Here is a 12579-nt window from a genome sequence, read left to right on the forward strand (position 1 = left end):
CTTTCTTTTTTTGAAACAGGTTTTCACACTGTATCCCAAAGAGGTTGGCTTTGAACTTGTGGAAAATCTCCTGCCTCAGCTCTCAAGCACTGGGATTACAGATGTGAGTGACTATAATCATCAGTTGGGGCTAGTATTTCTTAATATTTTAAGATGTAATTTATAGATATACAGAATATATAAAACAAAAGTATAGGCTTAAACAAGTAAGAGACAGTAGATCACTAAGAAGCACAAAAATATAGGTGATACAACCAGGAGAGACGTTTCTATCATAGGTGTCACAAGAAGAAATTAAACTGAATTAAACCACTTGCCAGTTCTCTATAATATGTAAGCAGTTATATGACAGAAGAATGAACAGTCCCACTCCTTAAGTGCTTATGTTCTTATGACAGAGGCAGACTTTATACAGCAATAAACTTAGCACATAGTATCTACAATAATTATGTTTCAGTTGAAAATAAGTTTTTTTTGTTTTGGTATTTTTGAGACAGGGTTTCTCTGTGTAGCTTTGGCTGCCCTGGAACTCACTTTGTAGACCAGGCTGGCCTCTAACTCAGAGATCCACCTGCCTCTGCCCACTGAGTGCTTGGATTAAAGGCGTGTGCCATCACGCCTGGCAAAAACAAAAACATATTTTAGAGTGGGGCGTTGGTGGCACACACCTTTAATCCCAGAACTTGGGAGGCAGAGCCAGGCGGATCTCTGTGAGTTCAAAGCCAGCCTGGACTATGGAGTGAGTTCCAGGAAAGGCGCAAAGCTATACAGAGAAACCCTGTCTCGAAAAACAAAAACAAAAAACAAACAAAAAAAAATGTATTTTAAAAATGATTTAACATACCAGAAAAGAAATTATGGTGTACAGTACAGTAAATACATGATCAAAAATATAGAGGAAATGTAATTAATGTATACTGAATGCCTGTCACTAAGACCAGAAGCAAATGAAGGTAGAGAGAGAAAAGCAGGGAGAGAAGTGTAGAGGGACTTCACATGAAAGACACCCATTTTCAGGGAAACTCAGGTGTAAAACAAGGAGAGGAGCTGAAGAGCCTGAGAAGGCTGAGGAGACAAGGAAGCACCAGAGACTAAGGAGCAGTGCTGGCCTGACAGACGTAGATGACGGCATCCATTTACCAGGTCACATCGTTTAAACATCTGCACAGCTGTCCCCAATGGAACAAATGGCTGCATTAACCCAAGAACAAAACTTTGGGAGAGCAGACAGGCCAGCAAAACAAGAGAGAAAATGGAACTGAAGAACCAGCAAGAAACGGAATAGATATGACCAAGCAGGCATTCCAGAAAAGCCATGATCAGAACTGAAGCCAAGAGGAGGCTGAGATGAAAAGAGAGAAAACGAGTAAGGTTCAATATACAGCAACTGTAAATTGAAACTAATACGACTTCCTTCTGTGAAGACTCTTCTAGCAATAAAACTGTCCTAAGACTTAGAAAGTCACTTTCTGATTTGTAAATAAACACTACTTGTTCACTGAGGTTCAGGTGAGGAAAACGACAAAGTACACCATAAAAGGTATTTAAAGTTCTTGTGCAAAGGAAAATATATCTGTCACAATAGAGACAAAGTAAAATGAAAAAAATACAAGAAAATGAAAACAACTCATTAAAATATTTTCATGAATTTATTAGGCTTATCAAATACTAATTTTTTAGGGATAAAACAGTCTCAATGCAAGACATTAACTAAATATAAAACAGTTACTTACTGTATAAGAGATGCTCTTTCAAAGTACTGAATAGCTTTTTCGCAGAACTGGGTATCAATGTAATAAGCTCCAAGCCACTCAATGACCTCAATATTAGAAGGGAAATACCTGTATGACTAGAGAAAACACAGAAGGTGACAACATGACTTCAGTAGCAGTACAGAATATACGTGATTACTTTACCTGTTGAATGGATTGATTGATAAAAAGTATGAAGTATCAAGATAACTTTGCAAGTTCTAAAACGATACAAGACTTAGAAAATGTAGGTATACTCAACAGTTTTCAGTTATGTATGATCTGAGTTATATTAAATATTTAAAAGAATCAGGAGATGCAAATTATGGTTTAAGAAAAATGAGTCAGTATTTTTCATTTTAACTAAAACGAATCAAAACTATAGTTTAATAATATTTCATTTTAACAAATCATTATTAGTTTTAAACCAATAATCCTTTCTAGAATTCTAGGGCCTGTTCCCTTGAAATCCACAAACCGTCAGAAACTAGAAGGAAAGTGAGACCGCACACCCACCTCATAGTAATACTGGAACGCCTGGGACTTATCCCCCTCACTGTCGTATAGTTCTCCTAGTTTAGACAGAGCTTGGGAGTCAGTCGGCACCACGCTGATCAACTGCATCAGCCACTCAATGGCTTGATTGGGATCTTCCATTAGCTCGTATCTTGGGCAACGTCAGTTAAGATTCAGTCACCGATAAGCAAACTTGGAAATATTACAATAACAATGCTTCCTCAGGAACACGCTGTCTGCACTGTAATTCTAGCCCTCTCCAGGGGGAGGGAAATGGGGCAGTGAGGCCATCGACACCTTGGTTCTCTCTAGTCTACTCCCCTTTAGCTTTTCTTCAGCTGTCTCCCCTCCACTCAGACAAGCAGACACATGTCAATGTTTTAATGCCCCTCACTGTATTGGAAAAGCACCTTGACTTCTCTCATTTCGATAAACTTTGACTACAACATTGGAGGAGAGCTAAAGTGTAGGTAGGTTTTCATATACTGTCACCTTGATATGTTCCATATCAATGTTTAGGAAAAGGATAGGTATACCATTAAAGTACTATCTATTCTAGATGCAGATTTAAACTTTTTTTCCACAAAATTTTGGAGCAGAAAGCAGCATAGTTATCTTATATATTTATTATTACAATGTTTTTGCAGAGCTGGAAATGGAACAAGGACCAAATGTCTAGCAGAATCACTCAAAGCACTGCCCAGGAATGCTGGAACGTTTGCTCAGTGACCTCAGCTCTCTTAAACTCAGCACAGTAAAGAAACTGTCTTCTTGCATTTTTTTTTTATGTGTTTTCCCTAACTATATTACAAGCTGAAGGACAGGGCACTTTCCCTCTGTAGTTTCCTGTAGTACCTAGTAAGTCCTCTGCATATGCACAAGCACTCTGTTCGTATCAACATTTGTTGACTATTACCTACTTATAGCTGATGTGGAATGGAATGAACATCCCCCAACCCCAGGTCTGCTTAGCAAGAAGTCACCTGTGCTTTTCAGTTTGGTTTGTGCTTTTTGGTGGTTGTTTGGGAGATGAGGTCAGCTGCACTGTTGCCAAGTAGGCCTTTCTCTCCAGATGCTCCTGCCTCAGCTTCCCAGTAGCTAGGGTTATGGGTACTTGCTACCACTCAGTTTGGTGCCTTGTTTTGAGTACGACAAAGCAAATGTGATACCACAAGGAAAAAACAAGGAAGTTTATTCAGAGTCTCAAATTCATCAACAACTACTGCCCAGTCACTAACTAGGCCCCAGCAGAGTCATGATGTTTAGTTTCAGGAAAAATGGATAAAATTATACCTCCTGGGGTGCAGCTCAATGATAGAACATTTACCCAGCAAGAGCAAGGCCCTATGTTCTATCTTCAGCACTGCTTGAAACACAATAATAAACACAAAGAATAAAAGGAATAACTATAATGCTATCAGCTCTAAAAATTTATGAAAAAAATTAAAAAATACCTATCCAAAGTAGATTGGATAGTACTTAGTTTAATAATATGCCTCACCTTTCTCTAACTATATTACCTGAAACATAGCAGGGTAACAGTATATGGAAACCTAAACATTAGCTCTTCCCAATGGTGTGGTCAAAGTTCATCAAAATGAGAAAAGTCAAAGTACTTTCCAATCAATGAGAGGCATTAAAACATTCACACGTCTGCTTTTCTAACCATGAGAGGGAAAACAAAGGGACCTCAGTGTTGTAGAAGCTGACATGGCAGCAATACCTTATAGTGCTGCATGCAGGATCTAACCCTGCACACACAGCACACACCGGCATGAGTGCTGCATGCAGAGATCCAAACACAGGATCTAACCCTGCACACACAGCACACACCGGCATGAATGCTGATGAGTGATGCATGCAGAGATCCAAACACAGGATCTAACCCTACACACACAGCACACACACACCAGCATGAGAGCTGATGAACGAGGCCACACAGTACTGAAGACTTCTGAGGATAACAGTTTTCAGAGAGCTAGCTTCACTATATCTACACACCAGCTAAAATTAATTCATTACCTAAACTCAACAGTACTAATTAGTCACAAATTTTCAATATCCTATATGAACTTTCTAAACAAAATCAGAATTAGTACAATGATCTAAAGTATCTAACTTTCACTCAAAGATTATGTGTGTTCAAAATATCCTCAATCCTTCAATTAGTTTTTTTAAAATAAAAATTAACAACTATTTTAAACTAATTCTTCTTAGGATGCAAATGATCTTTTACCAACTGAACTATTTTCAGCAGGTTAATCTGTTATATTATCCTCATCAATTATCTCCATGGTTAATATTATTTAATAATTAATATTCAATTTCCAACTGAGGGGATTAATAATGTTCTTAAGTTTTTAAGTGAGATACACATTTGCTATCTGGCAAAGAACTTGAGCGCTGTTCCGAAGGATTGCATGCAGTTTCAGGAAGGAGTCCAGGGCTTCATCCAGACGGTTTAGCTTCTTATAGGTGAGGCCTTGAGAAGAGAGAAAGTGCATCACAGGCATCATTGTACTCAAGGCAACGGGTAACTATTTAAACCTATGCGAAATCATCCAGAGAAGAAAACGACAATGAACTGAGCAGTTTTAGAAAACAATAGGGGCTGGAATTTCTCCAAGCAGACATTAGCAAGCTACAGACAGCTCCAGTGATTTTTAAAGTGTGTGTGTGGAGGGGTGCAGGACATCAAGGACAGCAGACAGAAACCAACAAACAGACTCAAAGGATGGGATAAGTACTTCCGATATGGATCCAGCTGTAAAATGTAATGGACATTTAAAGGCGTGGAGATGAAGGGATAAATGTGATGAACTGTGCTGGGACTGCTTGATTGCACATGAGAGGGACAAGGGTAGTTCTTTACTGCATTACAAAACATCCAAAGGACAGGAGTGGAAGGGGAGCTGGTTAGGAAGAGGAAAGGGGTCAGCAGGAGTGTGGACACAAGAGGGCAATGGGCAGAGGAAGTAAATATGATAAAATACATTATGTTCATGCAAATGTCATAATAAAACCCATTATTATTTATAATTGATACTTGCTAATAAAATGTTTTAAAAATTCAAAATTTACTTTTAAATTACAGAGGAAAAATAAAGCAGTAAGAGTCTGAAAAAATCTCAAATTTATAGAGTAAAAAAGCCTCTAAGTAGGCGACTGAGCTATCCTAGGAAGGCCTGTACCCTTCCCTTCCCTAAGCCATAAAACCCTTTCCAGATCTTGAACGTCATATCCTTAGTCCCTTCCTGCCATTTCTCAGTGACGTGCCTCAACCCCTACCTCTTCCCTAGTCCCACACCTCATCTCCAGGGTTGGCAGTGAGTCTTTCTCCTTTTATTAGGCAGACAACTGACTGACAGGCCAGTCTTAACCAAACAGACCAGGCCAGATTGGCTGCTTATGTAAAGCACTAACTATGTATTCTCACTAACGAACACAGATCCTATTAATCTTTTCCTTATTCTGTGATATATACATGTATGTGTGCATGCACATGCATTCACATACATGTTGAGGCCAGAGATCTGTGCTGGGTATCTTCCTCAAGTACTCTCTACCTTATTTTTTTGAGTCAGGGTCTCCTACTGAACCTGGGACTCACCAATACATCTAGACTAGTTGGCCAGACAATCCCCAGGTCCTCTGCCTTTCTTTGCCTGCCAAGTGATTGGGATTACAGGCACGCCTTGCCTTGACTGGCTTTTTAAGTGAGTGCTGCGGATCAGAACTCAGGTTCTCTTGCTTGTGTGGCAAGGACTTTACCGACAGCCATCTCCTCAGCCCCCGACTCAGCTTTTATCTGCAACTTGCTAAACACCAGGAAATAGTCTAAGAGCATCAGACATCCAAGGAAAGAGAAACAATGAGAAAAAGACAAGAAACCAAAAAATACAAACAAAATTCATAAACAACACATGCAAAGAGAAGCATATTTTAAAAGAAACATCAATAAACAAAGAAACCAGCCCCAGTATTACAGACATATATGCAACACCTTGGAAGCAACCGTGCCCATATCAGGCAACCTGTGAGGATAGGAAGGGGATGAGATGGTGATGAGCCTTCATGTTTTATAACAGTACAAATAATACAACCAAAATCTGAGGGGCTGGAGAGATGGCTCTGTGGTCAGGAGCACTGGCCGCTCTTTCGGATGACCTAGGTTTGGATCCTAGTACCCACATGGTGGCCACAACCACCTGTAACTCCAGTTCCAAGGGATCTGACACCCTGTTCTGGTCTCTGTGTGTTCCAGCCACATAAGGGTTGCACAGATAGGCATGCAGGCAAAACACCCACACACATAAAATAAAAATAGGAAAAATATTAAAATTTCTGAAGCATATTTGGCAAGACATTAAAATGTGTCAAACTGTGGCACTAAACACCCTCTAAGTACTTTTTGTATATTTGACACTTTTCATAATTAAAAAGGAAAATCAGTGGTTTTTTTTCCTATTTGGGAAACATTTAAAAATATCATCTCATGTCATCAAAAACTTGGGGACACAGTCAGTCTTATAACTGTGGTAGATACAGATATTAGAAAAGTCGAGCAACATAACAATGCTAATCCAAATTTTACATAGCATGGCTTTTGAATCATTAACTCCACTAAGAATAATTGGTTATTTATTAATTTTTCTTTTAGGTTTTTTGAGACAGGGTTTCTCTGTGCAGCTTTTGGTGCCTTTCCTGGAACTTACTCTGTAGGCCAGGCTGGCCTTGAACTTACAAAGATCTGCCTGCCTCTGCCTCCCAAGTGCTGAGATTAAAGGCGTGCACCACCACTGCCCAGTAATGGGTTATTTTTTTAAAGATGTCGACAATTCCTTAATGCAATTTGCCGTGTTGAACTTACCAATGTTATAAAGTGCTTCAGTACAAGAAGAATCATTTCTTAGGGCCTCTTTATAGAATTCAGCTGCCTTCTCATAATCACCATTTGCAAAAACCGTGTTCCCTTTATTAGTGAGAGCTGATGGGTTGTATCTATCCGAGTTCACAGCTAGGTCTGCATAGCTGCTGGCCTGGGCAAATTCATTTTCCTACAGCAGGAAAGATACACAAACTTCAAGTCTAAATTTCCAGTCTCTTCAGAGAGTTCTGAGATTACAGAAACGATAAACAGACTTCCCGAGATTATACAGGAAGATGAACAGAGGCAAATAGTTGACATTTCTTGGTTTTGACAGGCTCTTTGTAGCTGTCAAGCTCAAGCAGCCAAGTTCCTATGGCTGGCTCCTCTCGCCTCCTGGCTTGATAACACGAGTATTTGTACGTAGGCGGTCCCCGTTCACCGCCCAGGCCCCGTGTCCTCGTTTGCTGTGAGCCGCCTTCCCACCTGAGGCACGGAAATAGCTGGAGGGCCTCAGCCGTCCCCTGCTCTGCACCTGGCTGCGGCACCCACGAGGCACTGGCACTGCTGCCCGGGTACTGCTTTCTCTTCCTCTAGCAGTCGAGAGCTTGATCAGGCCCTTGCCATCGTTCACATGAGGCCCGAGGACCCCTTTATTTCATTGGGACATGGCCTTCTGTGTCAGGCCAGCTCAGTGAGAACCCCTTTAAAATGCCCAACTCGGTGGCAAACATTCCACTATTGCCCCATTCCAGGGTACTTTTCTTCCCTCAACAGAAGCCCTGTGTCCATCAGCAGCCACGCTCTACTTCCTCTTCTCTTGGTCTCTGGAAACCTGTATTCTACTTTCTATTTCCCTTCCTATCCTGGACACTGAATATTAAGCGGGACCATTGTGTCTGGCTTCCTGTACTTGGTGGTTTGTAAGGTCTCTGTACCATGTATCCGTAGTCTGTGCTTCCAATGGCTGACTGACGTCCACGTATGGACACCACACAGGCTTATCCCTGTGTCACTGACACATATTCATGCTGCTTTCATTCACCTTTTGGTTGCTATGAATAATGCTGCTGTGAGCATCTATGTGTGAGTCTTTGTGTGGACTCTGAACTACAGCTTATATAAAAGTTGGTCCCAAGAAGTGGAGAGCAGCTGTGAAGAGCTGTCTTGTGGACAACAAACAGAACTTAGGAGAGCTGTGAGGCTGCTGTGGCGGACTGCAGAGGAGGGAACTCAGTGGAACCTGCAGAGGTGGGAGGGAGCCGCTCTCTGCGGCTGAGCAAAGGGCAAATCAAGTTTGTAGTTGGAAGGCAACTGGCATAAGTGGCGCCCACCTACTTCCAGGAGTCCCAGTGATTGGCACCTAGTAGGCACTCAATGAATGCTTGTTACAGATGGTACTCTGCAACCCCGTCCTAAGTCATTTCACCTGAGATGCCACTTTCTCCATCACTAACACGATGGCTTGAAAGGGCTGGCTCAGCATGGTCTTGCAGCTGTCGGTCCAGAATTCTCTGTTTCCCCCTCACCTCTTAGAGCCAGGCTTCTTACTCACGGCTGCAGACTCAGCCCCTGGCAGCACTGGTCAGTCGGTCCTCAGCGTACCGCATTCCACTTACACCATGCACCAGTCTTCTCTGGAGGCCTTTCCTCAGCTGCGTGCTTAGGCAGAAATTTGGTAATGCAAAACTATCCCATAAACAGCTCAGTGTAAAAAAGCAAAACCTACCAGGTAATACAGGAAGGAGAGGTTGGTTGCAGCTGCACTTTTCACTCTACTGTCCTTCTTTTCAAACATTTTCAAGGTGTCTACAGCCTAGAAACAGAATGTCTGAAATGACTACCACTGCTGTACAGCGGTATCCAAAGGTGTGGGTGGGGAAGGGGCTGTGTGGAGCGGGAGACAGAGGGTATAGGATGGAGCAGCCGTAAGTTCTAGACGACAGTTGGCAGGATGAGAATTTCATTCAAGAAAATAATTAATCAAACAGAAAAAGAAAGACAAGCCCGACAACAAGAAATAACAACTGAATTTAGGAGCATATAGAGGGATTTAAAAGTTGATTGGACAGAGCTGAAGAAGGACTGAAGCCCCAGCAAGGGTCACTGTGAATACCGAGCCTCGTGAGTCAGAGAAGCATCCTCTTCACCCTCCATTATGCTGGGATGAGGACCTCAAAACTTTTCCCTAACTCAGTCCAACTTCTTCTTGACAGAATGTTCTAGGGCTTCTGGTTACAGCTATTTCAGACTAATCTATGGGCCATTTTCCAACAGAGAACAACCCAAAAAGTTATATAAACACTATAACAACTTGGAAGGCACTGGAGAGCTACTGAGGTAACCAGAACTTGAAGACCAAGATCTCACAAAAGGTTCTGAATAAAGTACAGAAAAAGGATGAATATATTTTAAGAAAAATGTTCTTTACAGAGGACACAAGACAGAGGCGAGCCCAGGAAAAGGGCTTTTATAAATGTAACTGGGATGCTCAGAGGAGGAGGAAAGTGGATGGCCAAACACTTCGAAATCAATAATAGAAAACAATTCTGGGAATGTTACCAAAATATTATCTAAAGTAGGCAAATATAACCCCATCTTCAAGTCCTGAGATATGGAAGTACATGTTTAGCCACCTGCCAAGTCTGATATAATGCTATCTAAACAGGATATAGAACAGTTAGACACCCTACATGAACAGTACATGGTTATCCAACCTAGAAATCATTTTGATATGAGAAGGAATAGGTGAAAAGGGATAGTGGGGTTTATTTTCTTCATTTTTAAAAAAAATACATTTATGATTGACATCTTGGTGTCTCTACTTTATGGCATCACTTGTGTCCAAGCAAAACTCCTGCCTGCTTTTAATGCCACCATCCGCTCAACTGACTACAACTAACCAGAGGAATGTACCACACAAGGCTGGAGTCCAAGGTCGTACCAGCAAGCACGATGATCAGTTTGGTTAGATGAGAGTCTTTAAAATACTGGATTCCAAGGCTACCGGTGTCACCCAGAGGTACAGTGCCTATCTAGAATGTATAAAGGTCTTGGTTTGATGTCTCACATCACAAAACAAACAAACACACTAAATCTCACAATGTTGGTTCCCAGTAAGTATGCTAGTACCCTTTCAAAGGGGTTTCAATGACCTTAAAAAACTGTTGGTCATTTCTAGGATAGTCTAACACTAGAAAAGAAACATCCTAACACCACATCTTGCCTTTTCAAACTGAGGAAGGAGAATCCACAGTGAGTTCGAGGCCAGAGTGGGCTTCACAGCAAAACTCTGTCTCAAAAACAAAGCAACCACACACACACACACACACACACACACACACCAAACAAACAACCCTCCTCCCTCAAACCAAACCAAAAAACAACAAAAAACAAGCAAGCAAGCAAGCAAGCAAACAAACAGGAAAAAAACAGGAGATAACAAGATCTGGGCTAATTTTAACCGAAGCAGTTAAGAGTGTTTTTTATTTTTATTTTAATTTTATTTTTTAATGTGTATTAGTGTTTGCCTGCATGTATGTCTTCACCACTTATGTACCTGGTGCTGTGGAGTTCAGAAGAGGGCATTAAATCCCATGGAGCTGGAGTTACAGATGGTTGTAAGCTGCCACATGGATGCTGGGAACCAATCCCAGGTCCTTTGGAGAACAGCCAGTCTCTTAACTGCTGAGCCAGCTCTCCAGCACCAAGAGTGCTTAATTTTGGATGGACAATTCTAAAACATGAACTATGGGAATGCACTATTAACCTGTTCTTAAAAAAAAACAAAACTTAAAATGCCAAGATGAAAGAGATAAATAAAAATTTCTCCACTGTGTCATCTATAACAGTACACTTCATATTCATAAATTATTATTCAGGTCCCAAGGTCACTTCAGCAAGGTAACATAGACCAGTTTGTGTCACATCGTATGATTCTACTGCAACGGGGGTTGCAGAGGTTGTTTGTTTGATACAGGGTCTCATGGCACTCAGTTGACCTCAGATTTACCAATAGCTGAGGATGACCTTGAACTTCTGATCCTCCTGTCTCCACCTCCCCAGTGCTGGGATTATAGGCATGAGCCACTGAGGCTGACAGTGGCATTAAAAAAAAGACTTATTTTGATTATTTTTCTATTTATGTGTATGTGTGCTCTTGTGTGGTTATACACATCTGAGTGCAGGTGGCCTAGGAGTCCAGAGGAGAGTCAGGTCCCCAGGAGCTGGATTTACGGGCAGCTGTGAGCCTCCAGATGTGGGTGCTGGGAACCGAACTCAGAACTTCTGCAGAAGTATGTGCTCTTACCCTCTGAGCTGTCTCTCCAGCCCCCTGGTGTGACGATAAAGTGACAGGACAGATGTGAGGACTCTCTGGAAGTCTTCAGTGCTTTGTAAACACTAAGAGACTTAAGGATGGCGAATGGATCCACACAATTAGCCACCTCCTGGTACTGCAGCCTATCAACCATTTAACTACTACATGAACACAGGATTGCTTCACTCTGTTCTCATGCTCTGAGGGAAGGGTGTTCTCCCCAGTCTCTGCAGTTACTCCTTTCTCCTGTCTTCCAGACAAGAGGAGGGTCCTTCAGTCAGGAAGAAAAGAGAAAGCACAGGCTTGGACAGTGTGGAAAAGACGTTGTGGCTTCCCCTGAGCCTTGCTGTCTGGGTCGAATGAAGTTTTGAGTTGCAGGTACATAGGACACCCATCATCAGCTTATGAACTAGGAAACCATGGCCATTCTGCCTGCTCTCTTTTGGTATCCCCTCTTCTTCTTCTTCTTAAAACTCTGCAATCCTCTGCTTCTGTCTCAGCTCTGCTCTACTTGAGCAAGCACCGAAAGGAACAAAATACGCCACCCCACCCCTAGACAACAAGATAGCAGCCTGCCAGTGAGGGAAGCCAGGGTTCCAAGCCAGTGTCTATCACAGAAAAACACTCGAAACAGCCTCTAAGGGAGCTGCTCAGAGAGGACAAGACAAGACCATCAGATGCTATTTGGGCTCCCTGCACACACCAGCTTCTACATGCCTTAGCTCTCTGCAGAGCAGTCTGGGGATTTCAAGGCCTCGACCAGCACAAGGTTTGGTAATTTAAGAATATGCTCTATATGGAAAGTATTTACATTTTAAGAAACAGAACCAACATATTAAAAACTTGTCAGAGTTTATGGGTGGGGGTAGAGCTCAGGGGTAGGGCACTTCAATAACATTCTAGAAGGAGTTTCCCTGTATTCACTGCCTGGACCAACGGACCTGAGAAATGCCGCTGCACTTACTTGGTTAAAGTCCTTTTGTCTCAAGTATGTAATTGCTTTGTTAATCTCCAGGTCGTTGGCCAGCTCCACGTACTGAGAAGCCTTCACCACTTCCACACACCTATGAGAAAGGTGAGACAAAGGGGAACTTGCTTTCATTTCACTATCCATGTTTTTGACCCCG

The 12579-nt window shown here is 41.9% G+C and overlaps 1 protein-coding gene across 2 annotated transcripts in view; it reads right to left on the reverse strand.

Annotated features, from left to right (window-relative positions):
- Positions 1 to 12579, reverse strand: part of Ift88 (intraflagellar transport 88) — a 106399-nt gene that overhangs the window by 45316 nt on the left and 48504 nt on the right. For both annotated transcript variants that reach the window (XM_028870417.2, XM_028870416.2), the window contains exons 15-20: positions 12417 to 12516; positions 8864 to 8950; positions 7138 to 7324; positions 4641 to 4749; positions 2268 to 2418; positions 1734 to 1849 (exon numbers count right to left, since the gene is read on the reverse strand). In XM_028870417.2, the coding sequence (XP_028726250.1) occupies positions 1734 to 1849; positions 2268 to 2418; positions 4641 to 4749; positions 7138 to 7324; positions 8864 to 8950; positions 12417 to 12516 (750 nt within the window). The remainder of the gene's footprint in view (positions 1 to 1733; positions 1850 to 2267; positions 2419 to 4640; positions 4750 to 7137; positions 7325 to 8863; positions 8951 to 12416; positions 12517 to 12579) is intronic.

This window comes from Peromyscus leucopus, chromosome 9 (assembly GCF_004664715.2).
Source record: "Peromyscus leucopus breed LL Stock chromosome 9, UCI_PerLeu_2.1, whole genome shotgun sequence".
NCBI classification, from domain to species: domain Eukaryota; kingdom Metazoa; phylum Chordata; class Mammalia; order Rodentia; family Cricetidae; genus Peromyscus; species Peromyscus leucopus.